Source organism: Anopheles moucheti, chromosome X (assembly GCF_943734755.1).
Source record: "Anopheles moucheti chromosome X, idAnoMoucSN_F20_07, whole genome shotgun sequence".
NCBI classification, from domain to species: domain Eukaryota; kingdom Metazoa; phylum Arthropoda; class Insecta; order Diptera; family Culicidae; genus Anopheles; species Anopheles moucheti.
This window is the reverse complement of record NC_069142.1, coordinates 13,879,364-13,900,455: the sequence shown is the minus strand read 5'-3', so window position 1 is coordinate 13,900,455 and position 21,092 is coordinate 13,879,364. Positions and strand designations below refer to the sequence as shown.

The window sequence follows — 21,092 nt, the reverse complement described above, 5'->3', positions numbered from 1 at the left end:
AAGGCTGACCGACCGCACACACTGCTTCCACGAAAAGTCATCATGTGCAATGGGCAGCCACACAACTTAACACGTTTTGTCTTGCTTGGTTTCGCAGCTCCAAATCCAATGTGACAGGTACGCCGGATCTGCAGAGATCAACTAGCGGGATCACGGTACGAATATTTCACAATGCAATTTTCGTCGCAACATGTCCTCAATTCGGACGAAAACTGGGTCCATCCCGACAGCTTCTTACCGGCTTACCGGTGAGTGGTTTATATTAAATACCGATCAATAATTATTACACAGCAAACGTGAATAATTGTGCGCCAACTTTCGGTCGAAAACAGAACGAAGCAACGTTCAACGACAACGGGGACCGGGTGGAGGAACAAAAGGGAAGGTTTAACACATGCAATTGCAGCCATGTCACTGTTTGCGGTTGCGGTACGGTTCCACATTGGGGTTTTTTTTTTCTTTTCTTGCTTTATAGTTTCACCAGTGATTTGATTCGTTCGGAAAGCTGCTTTGTAGTGTGACGACGGTGGGGACGCCACCATGCGGAGTGAATCATGAGAGGCGCACACACCCGGCCGGGGCACGCTCGTTTTCGGTCGTCTCCGTCGTTCCCTGCCGCCGTGCAGCAGCGGAGGTCTTCTGTCTGCCAAACTGTCAATTAAATGTAACGCTCGAGATAAATGGCTAATGCAAATGGAATGATTCTTCGCGTCGTCCCGAGGGCCTAAGTAGGCGAGTAGTTAGGTGTAGCTGGCACCGTTGGAGTTATTGTTGGTGTGAAGTGTTGTGAAGGGGAAGCTGGGGAGTATTTTTTTCTCATTAGCATATTATTTTCTATTTGACGTGGTTACGATTTCATTCCGGACATTAGTGCTGATACTTGGTAAGGATGGGAAAGACTGCAAGCTCACCACTCACTGTACGGAACAGCGCATTGGATGAAACCTCCTCTAGGCCAGCGATTCCAACAGATCTCTTCCGGATGCAATAATTTCCTGTCGATATCTGACATGTGAATAATTGACAAGGTCGATTGTTGGAGAGTAGTCAGATATAATTTACTCCCGAGCTTCTCAGAACTGGAGTGGACACAAAGTAGCAGATTAAGATCTGGTCTGGGTGAATTTTATGCTACTATTTAATGTCAGACGTGGGTTTTTTTTCTCGCGAAATTAAGATAGAATGAAGATTTGGGTGACACCCGTAGAACGTCACCCATTTTTGGGTGACACGTCCCCCGAGAAATGTTGCGCGTCACCCATATTTATGGACCGTGGTGTTTCCAACATTTTTCCGACCTAACATTCTCAAACTCCTATCCCAGTTTTGGTTCTTTTCTCCCAACGCGATACATAAGCGATGGCCAATAGCTCCTCCCTGAAGCTGTAGCAACAAAATCTATCTACCAGCTAAAATGGGACAACCCCGTTCCTGCGAACTCTGGGCAGTTAGATAAACCCAAGCTTCACGCTGTGCTTCGTAGCGTGCAAACAGTGTGTCCCGGTTTCTTATCTAATCTGATTGAAAATCGCACCAACGCAACGAGACAAAGGTGCCACCAAGTTGCCACCTCCATCGCGGCACGATCGACCTTCTGCCCGGTGCCTCCACCGCCTCCGATCCAGTGCCACAGTGCACGGAGTTCAGCACGGAGTGAGAAACTATAGCAGGCGGTCAAACATCATCGATCTTGCGTTCCACCCTGTCCCCTTTCCCCGGGCACGGTACGCGCCTCGTACATCTGGCGAGGGTGTGCTTGAATGCACCGATGCAGCGTCTACGGTTTCATCATCGCAGGATACCGAATCCAAACCAGCTAATACATGCAGCTGTTGAACCAACTGTGGCCGCAACTGTTACAAGCGCGGTGTAACAAAAAAAAATGTGCTAGAATTATCGCCTTGTTGTCGGCCGTAACTCAGCCTCCAAACCAACCACTGACCGGTTTGGGTTTTCCTGTTTTTTTTTTGTCTAGCTGCGCCCTCCCTGTAGCTGTACTATATTCCAAAATGTAGTAAATACAATTCCCGGGAGACGGTCGCACAGCTGGTTAGAGTGTGACAAAGCTTAGACCTTTAAGTCGCACCCGCTAATGAGCTAAACACAGGCGACCACATTGAATTGCATTTCATGCAGCAAAATTTTGAACTAAACCCTGCTAGCACCACCGGGGAGCTGATGAGTTGAAGGGGACGTGGGAAATGTAATGCTCCGAAAGTCCGCTGTCTGGGAAGAAGGAACAGCCACAGACTTATTAATGGTTTGTGTTGCTTTAATTATGCAAACAAACTCCCGGGTGGCGGGAAATGCATACTGGCTGGCCGTTGAAGGTCTCGTCCTGAGCTCTCCCCACTAATACACGCCTGCATGACTCCGCGGTGTGCAGTGTTGCATTTTTTTTGCTATCACTGCTAAACGAACACATTAAGCACGATCTCATTAAACTGCTTTCCCATCAAACAATCTGCATGGCGTGCTGTGTACCATACGGCAGTACATTAATCTAAATTATCATCTTAATTATTTTGCGTTCGCAGCACAACTGGCCCGTATGTTTCCGATTTAGACGAGAATGCAAAATCGCTCGAAGCGAAAGCTGTGAAACACGCAATATTTCGGGCGTGTGTTCGGGGTAGAAATTAGGTCAATAGTGGTCCGGTCTGTTTGAGTCACGCAGCTCCCTAACCTAATAACCTTGGGACGATAAGCGCACGGGTAACTCATCAATTGGTTCCAGGACACGCATAGCTCTGGGTGTCCGAGGTTGTCGAGGTGTTTACAAGGTCCATATAATAATCGGCCACCAATGCGAGTGAGCTTTTTCAGGATGTAGCTATTTTTAGTAACCCTTTAATAACTTGGAACGTTAGCTGCATAACGACAGACTTGAAGTCTTTTTAGACAAGATTTGAAGAATCTAGTTGACATACTATAAGAGACTCTAGTTATACTATCTAAACATTAGTAGAGAGTCCTCTGTAAATCTGAAATTGAAACTATGTCGTACAGTACCAAATAAGCGTTCTTGGAGAGTCATCATTTCTTACAAAACTTCAAGAGAATTATTGGAGTATGAGTACCAGTTTTGCTGTTCGTGATGTCCAGCTTCATCGGATCTATCACATACTATGTTGCATTTTTCGTTTTCCGCCCTAATAGCAACACGACGTCCAGATCAATACATTCCTGAACTTGAGCGCTTAGTGTCCATGCTTTGGAGTCTTCTTTCCTTCACCGTTAAAACCCTCCGGCCACCGGCTACGGTCATGCTCTTGTACCGTTACCGATGGGGTGCGGGGGTGGCACGGTAGAGAAAGCAATAACAATGAACAGAACCTCAAACCCATCGATGAACGTTATCGTACTCACGAATCGGACAGTTGCGCCCCACGGGTCCCGAACCGGTAACGTTCGTCCACCCGCAAAACGTGGCCGCAATGGGATGGAGGCGCAACGAAGTTGATGGCGACGTGTCGGTCCTTTTTTTTTTATCGGTCATCGGCCTTCGGGCACGCTCGGGTCTTTTGGAATGGGCCCCCCACAAGAGATCCGGTGGTATGGGAATCGACTGACCTCCGATGGAATGTCAATACGTCTAGTTCGCGTGGTTCTGTTCTCATGTACCCATGAAACACACACAGAAAATTCATCACCACGGAAGCGTGGTGTGTGGAAGGTGGAAGAGACCGAGAGACGAAAAGCGTTAGAACGGAGCGGAGCACATATGTGTGTGCGGTGTATGGGAACGGAAAGCTCACGTCATCGTCAGTGCGACGTCGATCGTTGACATATCGATCGCGACGCAGCTGACCGTAGGAAAAGCACAGCAGAGACTTGGCAAGTGGGAGACGTGTAAGCTGGGCGCTTATGCATGGAGCCTGTTATTGTGTCTTGTGTCTAAATACCGTAGTAACTTCAACTAGAATCATATCAGCTTATCTGGGTACATCCTCGTCCAGAGGATGTGTGTTGTGTTGTGAATTTGTTGTGCACTCTTCAGTCTAACCACAGATAGGTAATCGATCCGGAAGAGCTATCGTATGACATCATTCACTCCTAAAGGTAAACTTTGCAGGAGGTTAACATTTGAAATAATGCCAAACCACTGCTATTTGGGACTGTATTGATACAGACCGTGCATTCTAAGCAGCAGAAACGATAAAAAACAAACTCCTTCTGACGTAGTTTGTCCAGCGTACCGTGCGGTTGACGACCCCATAAGGCAAAGATGAAGGTTTTTCCCCATTCGCCTAAAGTAAGCCCCAGATAAACCGAATTAAAAAAAAGTACAAACGAGAAAGAAAATCACGTCACGATTTGCTATTCTCCCCTGCCAATGGTTGGGGCATTTTCCTCACGGATGTACCGCGAAGGGTCGTTCGGGTAGGAGAGAGCGAAAGACTTTGACCGATTTATCCGTGACGGCCAAGAGTCAACTTTCCGCTCCGATCGCGACTTTTTGCGTTTGCCTCCCTCCTCCCCGCCTGGAAAATGTGCCGCAGGGTCATCTGAAGATAGGGAGAGGGAGAGGGGAGGGGGGGGGGGATCGGATGAGGTTTTTTTTTGCAGAAAGGAAGGTAATCAAATAGAATAGCCTCTTTCATCTTGCAGTCCTCGGCCCATCTTCCTCAGTAAGGGGTGGAATAAAGGACGCTACAAAAGCGAAAAAGATGGTAGAACACGCCGAGTACATTATTACGGTTTTACGGGAATTGAAGCAATTGAAGCGACCAGTGCGCGTAAAGCGCAGACAAGTTCGGGTTGTTTCTTTTTTTTTTTTTTTTTTGGTTCGTTACGAGTCTGTACGGCGAAACCGTGCGCTAGCAGATAGTACAATTTAATTATGATGCAATAATGATTGAGCCGAGCTCAAACCTAACGAGCTATTGTTCTTCTACGGTCGGTGTGTATGCAGCGGATACGTACATGGATGTGCGAGTATGTGAAGCGAAGGTTTCTGCTTGTCGAAGGGTATACCTTTGCCGGAGATGATGTTGTCAACATGCTAACGACAGCACAGTACCTACAAATCTGTCGGATTGTGATGTTGCTCAACTTTCGAAGCAGTGCTATCTATTGAGAAGCTTAAATCTGGCAGATGTATGCTGACACCAATTCGGAAATTTCAGGAATTTACTGGAAGCATTCATATTGCAACGTGATACAGAACGATGGCTTGTTACGTTCAGACTACTCTGCAAATGTGCTTCATGTGAGTTGATTTCATAGCCCATGGTCGTCATTATCAGGATTGCAGTATCCACCGAACGATCGCACGATGGTAAAGAATCAAAGGTCTTATTAGAAGATAAGCGAACGGATCCATTTCTATGTGCACGTCCATCGCACGAGATGGCTATGGGGGGGAGAGTCGTAAGAACCTTTCTTCCGAATTATCTGCCGGAGGTCATCATAATCGGTCAACTTGGCGATACGCGGCAATGGTTAAAAAAAAAACATGAACAGATCTCGCTTTATTACCCTATCCCACCCCTTGGTCTTCCCCTTTTATCTAGTGAAGCAAAGAACCGGGACTATGACTATCACGTCCTCTTCCCTTCGCGTGTTCCCCATTTCCTCCTTATCCAACCAACAACTTCAAAGGGAGTCAGGAAATTGATTAGAATCGCAAATCAGCCCACTGCATCTTGCCGTTCTGTGACCAGAGGCACACAAGGAAACGTGATGGAATTTAATTAATCATATGTTTCCACCTCTCCCACCACCTCCACCTCTCGCATGCAGCCGTACACCAAAAACCATCCACAAGCAGGCGTTTCAGCAGGCATGGCAAGGACCAAAACCGAGCATGCTCGTTTGCAGCGCGCACACCATTTATTCAAATGACTGCTCCGAGAAAAGCAAGTACCACTGGAAAACGGCACTGTAAGCCACCTACATTTCCCATCCTCCCCTCGCTCTTTCCTTCCTTCCTTTCTTCCACAGCTTTTTTGCACGGATGTATTTTATTCTCGCTTTTGTGCTTTCGTTTGTTCTGTGCCATACACGTTTGTCTCGAAAAATGCCCGAGCCTGCAGGAATTAACAGTTTCCCGTTATGCGGGAAGCCTCCGAGTCCGATCGATCCCGGTCGGTGGTTCATTAAATTAATTGGAAGCCCATCTTCTTCACCAGACGTTGGTTCGAAGTTTGTGTTGTTTTATTTGTTTTGTTTGTCTTCTTTTTGTTTGTGTGTTATGTTTTATTTTCTGCCGCTTTGTTTTGCTACGGCGTTCGCGATTTGCATAATGGTACGGGTATTTTGATTTAGATGCGCCAACCGGTTGCGGTTGGGCGTGTGCATCTGTAACCGTAGGTCGACTTGGCTTAGGGCGTTATGTTCGTGTGGATGCGTTTCGGTGCATTATGTTGGTGGAACAAATTTTTCGTACTGGTGTTGAAGTGTGGAGGAAGGGGAAATTTGCTGGATAGTAATTCAGTAGCCAAATTGCCAACTAAGCTGCACAATGTTTTGATTAATTGATACAGCAAAATAAAACTCTATGTAAAATGCTTCAGCACGAAATAATACGATAAAAGTTAAATTAAACCATGATTACCATTTATATTTACATTCCTTATTATTAAGTATTCATAAGACAAATAAAAAAAAGCATGTTTAAAATAAGACATTCTTCGTTATCTTCAAAGTTATAGTCACAATTAGAGTAAATGGTAATGTTGTGCGAGAGATTTTTTTTTCCAAACAGAACTTATAATAAACATAATCACCATGCACTTAATTACGCAATCGTATTCCTTTTATCAGCAAATAAAGTTATTAAGTTAATAGTGACGATTTAATGGATGAATACTGTACGAATTAAAATGCTTTCATCACAATCATCATCATCATCATCAGGGCAGACAAACCCCAGAATGAAGCGATCTCTTTGCTCATCGGACCATAACCTTCTTTTTTATTACACGGAGGACACCGGGGGAAAAAGATTAAACTGTTGTCACACTAAGCGAGCTTCACACGATTTTTTAAAGCATTCCATTAGTGGCTTTCCTTCGTCACGTACCGCGTTTTCACAGTACCGTTTGGTTTTCGAAGAAATATATACGCGCGTAGAATAAATGCAGCGTGACGGGACGGTTGTACGCTGAGGGCTCGGGATAGCTTACCCATGTACGAATGTGGGAGTTTTTGTTGTTGTTTAAACGCATGATAAACAAAACAACAAACACCAGCAGCGAAAACTGGCAGGAAAGTGCGACGACACGGTAGCAATTAAAACAAACAAAAAATCGCATTCAAGAGACTTCGGCAGGTTCGTCGCTTTGCGTTGAAGTCTTTTGATTTCAAACAAAACAGTTTCGTACGGTTGGGGTGCAAAACTTGACGATGAAATGTAATGAACGATTTTTATCCATTTCTAGCCAATTCCAGTCACGTCACTGCCGAAATTTCTTCTGCATTTATTCCACTCGGCCTGGTTGACAACATTCCAAGCAGCGTAGCAAGCAGGTTTGTGTATTGCTGTTTTTGTTGTTGTTGTTGTTGACATTTTCTTCGTTCTAGGCCGGTTTTTTTTTCGGGGTGTGTTAAGTGTGGTACTTTTTTCAGCAGCCTACGGAGGGGTTTTTTTTTGTATTTTTTTTATTTTGTTTCGAGACAAGCCAACCAACTTTTTTTGCTACCAGCGAACGGGAGGTGAATGACAAATTATGAGCTCACCGCCCTCGCAGTAAGTCACGTTCCCGGGCCCGGCTATCCTTTTCTTCGTGTTCGTGGTTTGCATACCATTTTGGTTGATGTTTTTTTTTGTTTGTGCCTGCAAGTTCGTCGTACGCTACGCCGGTGACGGTATTATTATTCTTTCTCACTTCTTAATTAGAAAGTGCTGTTTTCAAATAAAAAAAAACCTGTTTCGAACCGGCGTGCCGGAGGTTTTTGGGAAGGTCGAATACGCTTTGCCTGTTCGTCAATTTTTATTCTACGTTCCACTCCTCGTCCAGCACTCGATAAAGTTATCCACCTTCCCTCCTTAAAGAGGGAGATTGGGAGCTTTTTTTTATTTGAGTTTAACGTACATGATCTTCTCGTCGCTAGTTATTCTTCTCCGGTTCACAAAAGATCAACCTCTGGCAACCTGGGCTGGTTGTTGGTCAATCGCTTCTGATGTCGGCAGCATTTCGATACGGTAGATTTTTGGAAACACCGGGAGTCGTTCATTAAATTTGTTGCTGTTGTTGATCGCAACTTCTTGATTGACCACGCCAGCGTAAGATCTATTGTCCGGGCATACTGCTGGCAGGCTTCTGTTTTTAAGTTTCTTTTGTCTTGCATAAAATAGAAAATGAAACACTGCCATACTGCGAAGCGGTCATTTCCTTTTGCCACCTTCATCCGGAGGACACCAGCGTGTTAATCAAACAAATTTAACAAAAATGGTCCAACTATCCGTACCGCAGGTACCGAAGAGTTATAATAGCAGAAATACCAGCAGAACGAAATCAACACAGTCATTCCGCACGAATCAGCATCAATTTTCTTGGGCACGAATTTGAGCAATAGCCGATCCACTACTTTTGTGACGCAATTTCCAAAAGCTATCCAGTTTCCCACCCACACGGACATACTTGTACAGCCGCGACAAGAAGCAAATGAAGCAAGAACAGCAACAAAAAAAAATATACGTTCTTTAGAACGGTTTTGGCTTCTAGTCCGATCGAACCCGGAGTGCTTAGTTCGGTTGCTGTCATCTTAAATCTCATCTGGTACGGTTGCCGGTAAATATTCCCGCACCACACCAGCTGTGGTCGAGATTTTATTTTATTTATTTATTTTCCATATCCCTCCCCCTGCCTCCCACCCCCACAGTTCGCTGCTTCTCACGTTCTGTTATGCGCCGGCTTCACCTATTTGAAACTGGGGGAGGCTTAGAACGAGACATAATCCATTCTGAAGGTTGTTCGAGTGTGTGTCCCTTTTCGTTTACCGAGTGAGTAAGGGAGCGTATGTGGGGGTGTGGTGAACTTTTAATGGCGCCCAGTAAAACTCTTGCCTGGGAGGGTAAATGCGTGGAGAGGGGAGGGAATGGTTGAGGGGGAGAGGGTAGGGATAAGCGATTGGGCGCCGCGTCATGCTAAGCCACTGACAGCTCGTTCACACCCGGCGTGCTCGGTGGCCATAAACAGAAGGGATGGGTTGAGGTACGGCAAGGTGAAAATTATCTGTGCAGCGCAAATCATGACAGATTGCACCGCCACTCAGTGGTCTTATCTTGCTTCTTTTCCATTCCCACTGTAGGATTATATGGTGTTTTGGCAAAGTGCTTCATTTATGGAATGTAGATAAGTTGTAAAGTTTATAGAAACACAAAAAAATGGTTTAAATGAAACTTTAATTTCATCACTAAACTTAGGCTCTTTTTACAAAACATTAAATATAAATAACGCAAGTCGCAAGATGCATCATTCCTAAATAAACTTAGGAGGTAAGAAACGTCCCTGAAAAAAAGGGTTAACGCCTACACGCAAAAACTAGTAAAAAAAACATGTGACAATGCCTGTGTGCTAAAGGGGAACACACCCGAGCATAATAAATCATACAAAAGTGATAATTATGACACTTCCACGCAACCTGATGAAGGATTTGGTTGTCGTTTGCATTAAGCGAACGCATGACAGAGATGATCACACGGGCGCTACAAAGCAAGGTGAATGTATATTTTACTTTTTTGTTGTTGTAAGGCTCGAAACAGATTTCACCCTTTACAAGTTTTATGATCACAGCGGTTTTGTCACGGGCATGGAGTAACATCACATTCAAAACCGGTATCTAATTTTGAGTCGCCCCTACAAAATATGTAACTTCTTTTACACAAAAATGAAAGTGAAAAATTCCACACCTACGGGAGGAGGTATTGCTTTGTGCATTTCTATGTAATTGCATCTTGGGTGTTTACGAAAAGTGGAAGTTCAACGAAGTAGTTTTTTGATAAACGCTTTATTTTGCATAAACTAAAAATTATCTTACGGTATTTTGCATAATCTAAAAACTAATTAATAAATTAAGCATGAATGGTGCCGTGACCAGGATCCGCATCACCTCACTTGCTGAGAAAACATGTTTTGCTCCTATATTACACAAACGAAAGCTATTTCGCACGTTATTATAGTTGGTCCGAGATACTCGCAATATGCAGAAGACAGTTGTGGCAAGCTACAAAACAAACATAATGTTATTCTCAACACTAGCGTGTGTCTTTTGCAAATAGCATATAGTTGATACAGTTGCTTTGACAACCAGCACTTTGCTTTGTGCGATAAACAACGCTCATCAATAAAACTCTGTTTCAACTTCTCGCCCTTGTTAGTTCGCTGTAAAGACGCAACATACAACAAGATGCTGTTCAGTTCTGGTGAGATCACACACTTGAGAGTGTACACGGTGGAAACGCACGGTGAAACTTGTACATAATTTTATTCCCGTAGGAAAGCTGTGCAAGATCGCACTCGCAGTGACCGTTTGCTGTTTGCTGCTCTGCTGTGATCCGGCTGAAGCAAATCCGTTACCGGGCAAGGGTAGCAAAACGTTATCAAGCACCAAGACTGCTGCCAGTAACAGCAAGAAGGCGAATGCACCGAGACATTCGCTTGGTACGGGCGCACGGATGGGATTGATTGGAACGGGTGTTGCTGGTGGCGTACTGACCTCCCTTATATAAACGCCAAAGAAACAAACAGCGACATAATTTGACAAACAGTAATTGGAAGCCAAAATTCTTCTCAGTAAAATCTAATGTTTCTTTCCATTTTATTGGTGCCGTGACAAGGATCCTAATTAAAATTATAATATTACCGACAACATTGGCGGTATCACAATCATTGCCGCTTGCAAAATGATTTGAAATTGCTTTAACATATAGAAAAACGTAATATAGCATCTTTATTGATGCAAAAAATATGTACTACATGAGTTCTTTCAATTTGTCAAACAAAACAAAAAAAACAATAATCCAATGTTTCGCAAAGACCCTCCAATGCTTCCCTCCCCCTTCGTCAAACGTCTTCTTTTACTTTTCTTGTTATATGATTTCTTCGTTTGTTATGATAATAATGTTGCATTATGCTGCAATGCTGGTTTGTTTCGATCCTTTCCGCGCGATAACCCAGCAGAAACAATTGCACGCACGGTCTCATCTACATTGAATGGATGTCCTTTCTCCAGCCGTTACCTCCGTCAATTTGATCCAACCTCTCCTTACCAACCTCGATTGTGTCGCAGGTTCAGGGCCAGTGACCTTCAACGCGGGGCGGAAGTCCGATCTTCAGGTCGGTTGTTGCATATATTACCATTTTCATTTTCCACCCTCCAAACCTCCCCCCCCCCCCCTCCAAAAAAAAAAACACGACAAAGCGAATGGATAGGCTTGTTTGCCAATTTGATCGATTGATACGGCACATCCTTGCCGCATTATCCCCTCCCTTATGCAACCCCATCACAATATATGTCCATTCAACAAAAGATTCTTTGTTGTCGATGTTGTTACCGCGATTGTCAACAACAATTCTCCCTTTTTTTGCATTCCATCTTTTCCCTTCAGCTACAAACGGGAAGCTAACACAGCAGCAAAATGCAATGCGGAGATTAAAATCGGACAAAATATTCTCCATATTTATAAGGTACCCGACGGACGGTACCATCCTTCATCTGCCGTGACGACGCGCGTGGGCACGCGTGTGGGTATCCTTGCGCTTGCAGGAAAATTACCGTCCGATAATTACACCTCGATCGACCAGAAGGGGCAGGCACGAAAACACGCGAAAAGGAATTGGCTTCTGTTCGCAGCACCGATTGGCATCGGATAAGGAAGCGCGTCGATCGTTACTGTTGCGGTGTAATCGTGTTTTCCGCGCAAAGCATTACCGAAGCATCCGGCTGACCTTCGGCGGAAGGAAGTTAGCGCGGCGTCGGTTAAGCTATTAATAATTCATAATTTACATACGGCCACCTTCGATTTATGCTGGACGATCGAGAGATTAGCGCATAGGCTAGCAAAGCACGGAAACTGATGGCTTCGTTTTTGGATTTCTCTTTCGAATGGAAACCATTTTCAAAATTTTGGTGGATTCTGTTCAGAAAAACATAAAAACTAAAATTCTTACTCTAAAGTTCGATTTAATATCGGGCAAAAAAAAAATTCATACTGTCAAATTGAAATTGCTAGGGGTAATTTTTTATGATCTTTCACAGACCATCCCCTCCGGCAGGGAAAATGGCCGATAAGCGGATCCGGTAAGCCGTACCAAGGGGGGGGTTTGCCAAGAAGCCGACGGGGATTCGAAAACAGCAGGCCAGCAGCGTTGCACGAAAAATCCATCCCAACACCGCTAATCACAGTCATTGCCCCTGGTTTTTCTCCACCCACCTTCCATGCTAAAGGCCCGGTAACCGTCACAAATGAAAGCCGAAAGCGAACGACCTGTCCTTGTGTGTTTGCAGTTATTTCAATGCGAAATGCGAAAAACAACCCCACTCACACATGTACCCTAATACATGAATCCTCGAGCGGAGATAATTGTTTAATCATGCATAAAGTGCGGCCTTTTGTGCGGTGCAAACGATAGATTTCCTTTCCTTGTGGTGCCTGTTTTGGGCAACAAAGGGAAGAAGAAGGGAAGGGTGAAGAAGCACAAAATATGGAACCGTTTGCTCCCCTTTTTTTTCTCTTTTGCCCTCATCTCAACGGCGCAAGAGCGGGAAAGCGAAAAGAAATTGCTTCTAATAATGGTGACTAACAGGGGGTTAAATAATAATAAAGACAACAACAACAAAAATCTAATCCACCCGCCGTCCCGGCGGATGATCGATCGATCGAACGAGGGGTTCGAGTCCCGACGAGCAAACAGGGAAGCGAAATCAATGACCGACCACCGACCGATGCTGTAGGGCGATAATTTGAAATTACAGATTCATCATGCCTCATCGGTACGTCCATACGACGTGAAGCAGTAGTCGGCGAGCGAAGGGTGGTTTGTGGAAGAGTTTATCATTTTGTACGTACACTCCTGGCCGCACCCTTTATGCAGAACGATCCTGAATGTAAAAAACAAAATGATTTTTTTTCCTTTAATGGCAGATTGATGCTGAAGAATGTTCTATTTCCCAATCTATGGCGGTGTTTTCGTCATGTGATTAAGCAGATTCGGGGTAGAATTATATTGTTTTACTGAATTAGTTAAATTATAGGGTGCTAAATGTTTTTTTTTTTGTTGTTAGGTTTAATGATTTAATGCAGTGTTTCGCTATAATACTAAACCAGAGCGAATCATATTCGTTGAGAGTCCATCGAAAAACTTAGACGTATGTATAGTTTCAAGTGTATTTCCCAAGAAAAAAAATAAAAAGTTATAGTTTGCTTTTACTTATACTTTTTACTTAAACGCATAATGTTATAAACAAAATGGAACTTTGAAAATTAATATAAAAATATATTAAACTTTCATGCAATCGACACTAGGTACAATATGAATCCCTCATGGTGGCTGTCCAAGCTACCGAGCTAGTCATAGTGATGGGAATTTCACTCTGAACCTATTAGGTTCGTTTCATTCCTTCTGTGGAACAATCCAACCTAGGTGCATAAAAATTCATGAAATAAATGTTTGCATCTACATATTTGGTTCGTCTTTCGAAGATCATTACGTTAACGTTTATTACTGTTACCCTTACTCTGTTATTACTTACTCTAAAAATTGTAAATAAAACCAAAATAAAATCATACTGAATTATTGTAATTTTCTCGTGAAAGCAGGGTTCGTTCCGTTTCTTTAAGAAAAGAACCAGGTTCAGTTACGTTCTGAAAAAAATGGAACGTTTCCCATCACTAGCCTAGTCAAGACCATTCCCATTCGCGACGTGGCGCGATCATTCTCCTCGTCTCACTCCTTACTTTTCCCCATATATTTGCGCTTTACCTAACGAGTGTTCTTTTACCTACACGATTACGTAACGCACAAACGAAACACACAAGGCGAAAGGTGGAAACCGTAACACACCGGAGCATTAGTATGTGCTACGGCGTAATGTCGTATTACAATGGCCGAACCGAGCGCTTGACTTTCAAATTAAACTGGTCCAAAGGGGCCACAAACAGCAGGCAAAAAAAAACCTACAAACACATTCTATCCCTTTACGACCCTTTCACCTCCCGGGGACGTTGACGGATAATTGGGTAGTGAAGCAATGTATTTTGGGGAGCATCCTTTTTTATGTGTGCTCTCACTATTTTTTGTATGGTAGACCAAAAAAAAACCAGCGTCCACAAAACCTACATTAGAAGGGGGTGAAACAAAACGTCCGAAAAAGAAATCAAAGAGAACTGCAATACATCTTCGGAAACAATTCGGAAATCTCGCGCTTGGATGATAAATGATTGTATGTTATCGCATCTTCACTGACTGGATGGTACCGAAATATAAAAAAAACTAGGTCCTCTTAACGAACCACACGTAACAATGTGATAGTGTTAGCGGGTTAGCGAAAGTAAAGCAGTGTCACACCGGTGACGTTTGGGTGCTCTTGTTAACCGTTGAAGAAATATCGTTACACTAGTGGGCAACGGTATGGTCCACGAAAGTGAAAGCATTTTCGACAAAAGATGTTTGAGGCCCGATAAGGTCCGTGTTAATACTTGGCACACATTTATTTTCGTCTAACGAACTAATGATCAAAGCGCCTGGATGTAGGCAGTTATTGATCTTTTGACCGTTTTTTACTGTATGGGAGGTGTTCCGCAGCGATCACCTAGATTTAAGTTAGGGAATAACTTTCTATTAATTGGAAAATTAATTCTTACTTGCACATGTTTAATACTTGTCAATAACTACTGTTTTTATACTTTTCAATGCCTAACTGAAATGTTTTATGCTTCAGAGCTTACAAAGTATGTACTATATTCAACGCTTGAAAATATAAACAATTTCTATAGCGTAGAAATCTTTAAATGGCTTAGAATCGAATAGAGTTCAGAATATTTTGCACATATTGCCAAGTTTGAACGTTTACTTTATCTGCGGGCACACAATTACTCCATGCCGGTAAGCCACCACATGTTCTGGTATTGTTATCTTCGCGTACCACCGTTGACCGCGATATCCTTTACTATTATAATCTAATGATTGCAATCGCAGCAAATAATAATTCGTGTTTGCAGATCACAATTGCAATCCGCTTCCATCTGAATCACAACACACAGGGAAACAAGGTCGTCTAGCTACAACGAGAGCGAGTTACCAGTGATGGAAACGTAACGAAAATGGAAAGGGTGATATTTATTGCTACAGCAAACACGCGCCCCTTTATAGTCAAGGTGGACGACGGTGGTGGAGTTTTCGGCGTGAAGTTTAATGTTCGGTATTTGTTTTCGAGGCAATTTGCAAAGATCGCCCCCGGGAGCACCCGTTAGAAGATTTGTAATTTAACAAACACGAATGAGCACCGAGAAAAGAAAGATGGTAAGATACTCGATGCGGATTGTAGCGGTGCCAGGCGAGCAAAACGGAAAAAGGTAAGGGATTTTAAGATCGATGATTGGCACAAGGCAAGGCTGTATCCTTCCATACATTTCATGAAACTATTTTCGTTAGCGCTTTTTAATAGTATTTTTCGAAATCTGTCAAATTAGCAAAGACGGGAGCGGTACTCATAAATGAATTAGCCTTCAGCTGTTCATACTACTTATTAAAGGAGGGTCACTGGGGGCAGTCAAACATAACTTTAACATAATTCGGATTTATTTCTACTTGTATGTTTTTTTTTAACATGATAATTTCTCGTGTTAAGTTTTTATAACTACCTTTCTTTAAAAAATACAATTTAAATTGAAATTCTCGCAAAATTATTGCATATAAAGCATGAAATACATTTCATCATTCACGTCATTGATCATCTACTTCTAGTGTCGATTATAATCTAATGATATATTATAAACTCTAAACTGTAAACCCGGCATCTAGTAAAATCGATTTTCAGTGTCGTTTATCAACCTGAAGACAATCGTTACCGACACGTTTAATTGCCCAAAGTCGTATGATAAAGCGATCTCCTATCACCCAGCACGGTCATCAGTCGCAGAGAGCTTACGCTTAAACGCTTTCCAATTAATGTTGGCATGTGGCATGAGTGCTGTATTACCCGCGCATTCCAACTGCGCCAGGTGTAAAAGCGCCCTTGAAATTAGCATAAAAGAAGCTACCGGACCCTGGGGTCCCTCAAACCCCTGGCGCCCTTTGGGGTTGGAGTGGCTGTCTTTCAAATTAAAATGCGTGCAGGATAATGTAAGCAGATAGCAAACGCGTTACAGCGATAGCACCACCGTACCCTTATAAAGGTAGAAGCAGCGCAATAAAATAATCGATTTCATTTCCATTCCTAGCGCATGCCGGATTTGACGATTTGTGTCTGCGCGGCACCGGTTAACCGAAGGCGTTAAAATGCTTGTCGACGTGAGCCTTTTCTCGCCCTGACCGGACCGAACCCACCGGGGATAGATTCATTACGATGCATACATAAACACGCAGCATAAGTGAAGATGCGGCCTTCGTCCCGGCGGAGGAAGTGGATCGTTTGTTGTGGGGAAAGGGACGTAAGTTTCTTCATCATCTTCACAACGCCTAATCCGTGCATGAATGATGAAGTGTGTGAGGGACCGGTTGCATAGCCCCTTTTAGGAAGGCGAGCGCGCGCGCGCGCGTAATGCAATAATGAGCAGAGGCCCCGCACGATCGTTAATCACCGCATCGTTTGTAACCCGATTGAGTGTCGATGGATGGGTGATGAAGGGTGGGTGAAGGGGAAAGGGCACGCGAGATGAGCTGCACAAGAATGTCACACTCACACGCACCGGTTCGGTTGCACTGGAAATTGGAGCAGTGTCGCTTAACCAAAAGATCCAATCATCCGAAGGTTGTCGGACTAATCCGGGCAAGGTCTCACTCTTTCTCAGCTCCAATCGTCAGAAGCGACGACGACCGGCCGGTCACAGTTTAACGAGATTTAGCGAGCAAACGAGCTTGAATTTATGTGTGAAAAGGTGTGCTGTATGCAATCGTTCGCGCACATATGCGTGAAAAACTTGCCGTAAATAATGCATAACTGTATTAGAAAGATTTCAATCAAGCTTATTTGGACAAGTAGTATGTGGAAAAATCGTCTTACAAAACGTTTAGCATTGGGATGTGTAATTTAGTTGAACATTTAATTAAACCAACCTTAATAAGGAAATAAAGTATGTTAAAATAAGTGCACTCAAGGTACATTTCATTTCACTGTTGAATTGTTACTGATACGTGTGGCTTTAGCACAAATAGAATCAAATTCATTTTGGTGCAGTGACCAGGATATTACACTTTTGTGACGGTATTTTTTTTATTTCACATTCTATACACACATATCTTCAGTGTTTAAAAATGTTTTCAACGCGCGCCACAAAACTGATCTGGCAAAGCAATTAAATTTCACATTCTGTGTAGAGCGTGGATGATAAAGCATTTGCCTAATGGCGCAGACAAAGTATTCGGTGCAGCGCCCACGAACGAAAAGCCTACGTAAACTACAGCCGCCACTAAAATAACAGCAGATCGATGAAACCTTCCATCAGCTTTGAAACTGTTTCGGAGTTTACCATAATCGAAAACAAAATAACAAAAAAAAAAAATTCGACAAACTAAGAAACATCACGAATCGCTCACCCTTTTATTGTGCTGCTTATCTTGCTGTTTTAATTTGTGCTAAACGTTGTACCGTCCATCGAAAAGGGGTGTTTAAAGACAGATAAAAAAGCGAAGTGAAACTTGTGACAATAATAATAATAATGACAAAAACCGCTCTCGATTTCGCCTGAAAAGTTATTCGGGCTTGTGCGATGATGATGAACGGTGAGGACAAACATGGGCATGGGGCCGCTGTTTCATTTTCAAAAAAGGAAGAATGACAAATGTTTCGCACTAAAGCGCATGAAACCGCCCGCGACTCGTCGTGTCGTCAGCACTTCCCTGGAAGTTCCCCCAGCTCTGCCTTGCGTTAATTACGCTCTTTTTTTTTATTCACTGGCACGTCTGCCGTCGCGTCTCCTACGCACGTAGCAGCATCCGCCGATTCGGTCGATTTGAGGGTGTGCGGTTTATTTTTACGACGCACCCCATGGAAGATCCATGCACTGGGTGAAACAATTTTATGGTGACCATTTGATTGCGTTACACCGCAGACCGAGCGTGCGGCCATCAAGCAGGACAGAACGATCGTGTACGGTACACATTTATGAACGTTCACAGTTGTGTCTCAGCGTGAGTGCGTGTTTGTAATTTTTGAAACATAACGAAAAGTTTTTCATATCAACAGACAAAACTCATACAAATCTAGAAGCAAATCGGGGACAAAGAAGCAAAATAATCAGGACAACAACCTACCACCACAGCTAGTGAGGATCATTAGTTTTTCATTTTTATATTGAAAAAGCCCCTAGCTTCATCGAAGAGGAAATGTCGAATTAGATAGATTTAATTGCTTTACCCTAGGGCAGTACGATGCGCTGGCAAATGAGACAATATCCACTCTGGAGACGAGAAAAAAAAACAAACAGGGAGAGAAAGAGTGAGATAAACAAGGAGCTGTACAGGAGCACAAAACTTTTTTCCTCTTCTTTGAATCATCTAAATTTGATCCCCCACATGCGGTTTTGCCACGATATTGCCTGGGAGAATGGGATTGGACGGCGTAATGGACCACCGCCCAATTCGGACACTCTGCCATATAACACTGCGTCCGCGGCAGGACGTTATGCAATAAAATGTCAAAACTGAATTCAATAACGAACCGCACGGGAGTAGGCTGGTAAGGGGTGGGATCACCAACTAAAAAAAAAAACAGGACAGTAACGGCCGGTGGGCAAAACAGCCGTCATAATCGGCAAGCAAGCGTTTGCTGTTGTAGCAGCATACGGAGACATTACTCGCAATCGAGTAGCGTTAGCAGTAGCTATAGGGTTTTCTGATGCTAAGCTGAACGTTCCCTTTCTTCTATGCTCCGCAGCAACCGAGTTCACGCTACCAAAGTTCATTGACAGTTTTTAAAAACGAAAGACTTGTGCGCTACCATTCGCGAAAGCAAGCGACGAACCTCTCGCTCTGTTGTTTGGTTTGCGTGCAGTTCGCTGGAGCCTGTACGCAGCGAGGGTTAGGTCTTACCTTACCAGGGATATAATAAATTGCATGCCACATGTTTCATGTCTGCATACGGTGGCGCTGCTGTGCAGCTTTCGAAATGGAGACGGAGCCGGAGAGAGTGTTGGCCGTTGAAATGTGGATATAGGTTTCATTTTGGCCAAAAATATACGATGACCCGCAAGAAGTGGGGGAAGGGGGGCGATATGGTGGTGAAGGGTGTATAATTTGGGTAGTATAAAAAAATTTGCAACATCATAAATCCTCTCCCTCCCGCCCACCTCACCTCACCTCGTACTGTTTCTTGGTTACGATACAGCCCTGACGCACTTCTGACGCAATTCCACCTTATGCGTTCTTTCTGCTGCTGTGTGAGTCGGTAAAGAATGGACAGCACCGGGGAAGGGATGTATCCTTTCCCTCCGAAGGCGTCACCGAAATTGTGTGGCCGTCTGGGCCGGTGGGTTTATTTTTATAGCGATGATTTCTGTCCGATTTCGGCTGTGGGTTTCCTTTTTACGTTTTGCTGAACCCCGCTTGCGAAACACATTCGATTCTAGGGCAGAGATAAGTTTGAAATTAAGCAGGGCGCTGGTGAGTAAATGAGAGGTGATCCATACGTTTGGCGAGAAAAAAAAGACAAACCTTCCTCCCAAGGAACAACCCCGACGTAGCGAATTCGTTACGAAATCGGAACCCCTAACATAACATAATCCCTCATTGCTAACATAATCCCGCAGGGGTTTTAGGTGCGATAATCTAGTTTTCTTTACATTATTGCTTGTCTGATATTCATCTTTTATTTTTCTGGCATTCCCATTGAAGAAAAGAAGATCGGGAAACATTCTATACACACCTCGTATGGAAATAAATATAAACATCGTGTTGAATATACGACGACTGGAAGTCACCCAATTCCGGGTGACAGTTACACTTCTCACGTCATCCATTATTCGGGTGACAACAAATCCGCTCGGCTTCGAGTGGCTCCTGTGACACATCTTAGAACTTTATTCAAAAAGTCTTGGCAATCAACGTGTTATAATATAAGGTACTTCACCTTATTTTTAGCAATACTCATCGAAGTAATTATGGAAAATTTTTATATATTTTTAAATTGCGAATGAGATTAATTTAAAAAAATATTGCAAATAAATGTTTATTTGCTTGTATGCAAAAAAACGGACAGACCACAAGATCATGTTAATGAATTCAAGCTCACCTCACCTCATTAGTATTATTTCACTGCTAAGCATCCTCTCATCACCTTCCTAAAGCCGAAGGTAACTCAGAAGTACTACCCATATGGAGAGGATCGAGAAAAAAATCAAAACCTTATAAGTGTGACGTTAATTTATTCAAATCAACTCGAGCAAACGAAGTGGCAATCACAGGCTGCAAACAAAATCTACGGGTAGCAAGGTGAAGTCAATTTCTGTCTGTATTGCTGCTGAACAAAAACAAACCACAAAACACTTCAACGGCGGGCAGGCAAAAAAAAAAAACTTGGAAAACTACTCCCGAAACGGTAACATCTTCACACCTTCCCGTCAGGCAGACAGGGCCACGTTTGGATGTTGTTTCTTTTCATTTACGTCTTTCCTATGATCGATTTCATACGCTCTTTTTCCCCTAAACCCGTTAAAATCAAACGCTGGAAATAGATATAATCGTAACGCAAAAAAAACAACAAAACAAAACCCGTTCCCTATCACCTACACCGCACGATGACGACCTTGATCAATTTATTACAAAACCGACGCCGATTTGCTGCGGAAAAGCGAAACGCGTGGCTCCGAGACCGATCCGGGGTCCATAACGCACGGCCGATTATCCGAGTGGCTGAATGTGGGGTACAAGTCTTTTTCTTTTTCGGCTCGGCTAAGGCGAAGAGAATGTCAGCGATTAACATAAATT

The 21,092-nt window shown here is 43.4% G+C and overlaps 2 protein-coding genes across 2 annotated transcripts in view; one reads left to right on the top strand and one right to left on the bottom strand.

The window, feature by feature from the left end:
• Positions 1-21,092, bottom strand: part of LOC128306854 (cadherin-86C) — a 75,835-nt gene that overhangs the window by 13,891 nt on the left and 40,852 nt on the right. The gene's annotated exons all lie outside the window — the stretch shown is intronic.
• On the top strand, positions 10,357-10,906 carry LOC128306855 (uncharacterized). The gene is made up of 2 exons (XM_053044483.1): positions 10,357-10,372; positions 10,446-10,906. The coding sequence occupies exons 1-2, from the start codon at positions 10,357-10,359 to the stop codon at positions 10,676-10,678; spliced, it is 249 nt and encodes an 82-aa protein (XP_052900443.1). The 3' UTR covers positions 10,679-10,906.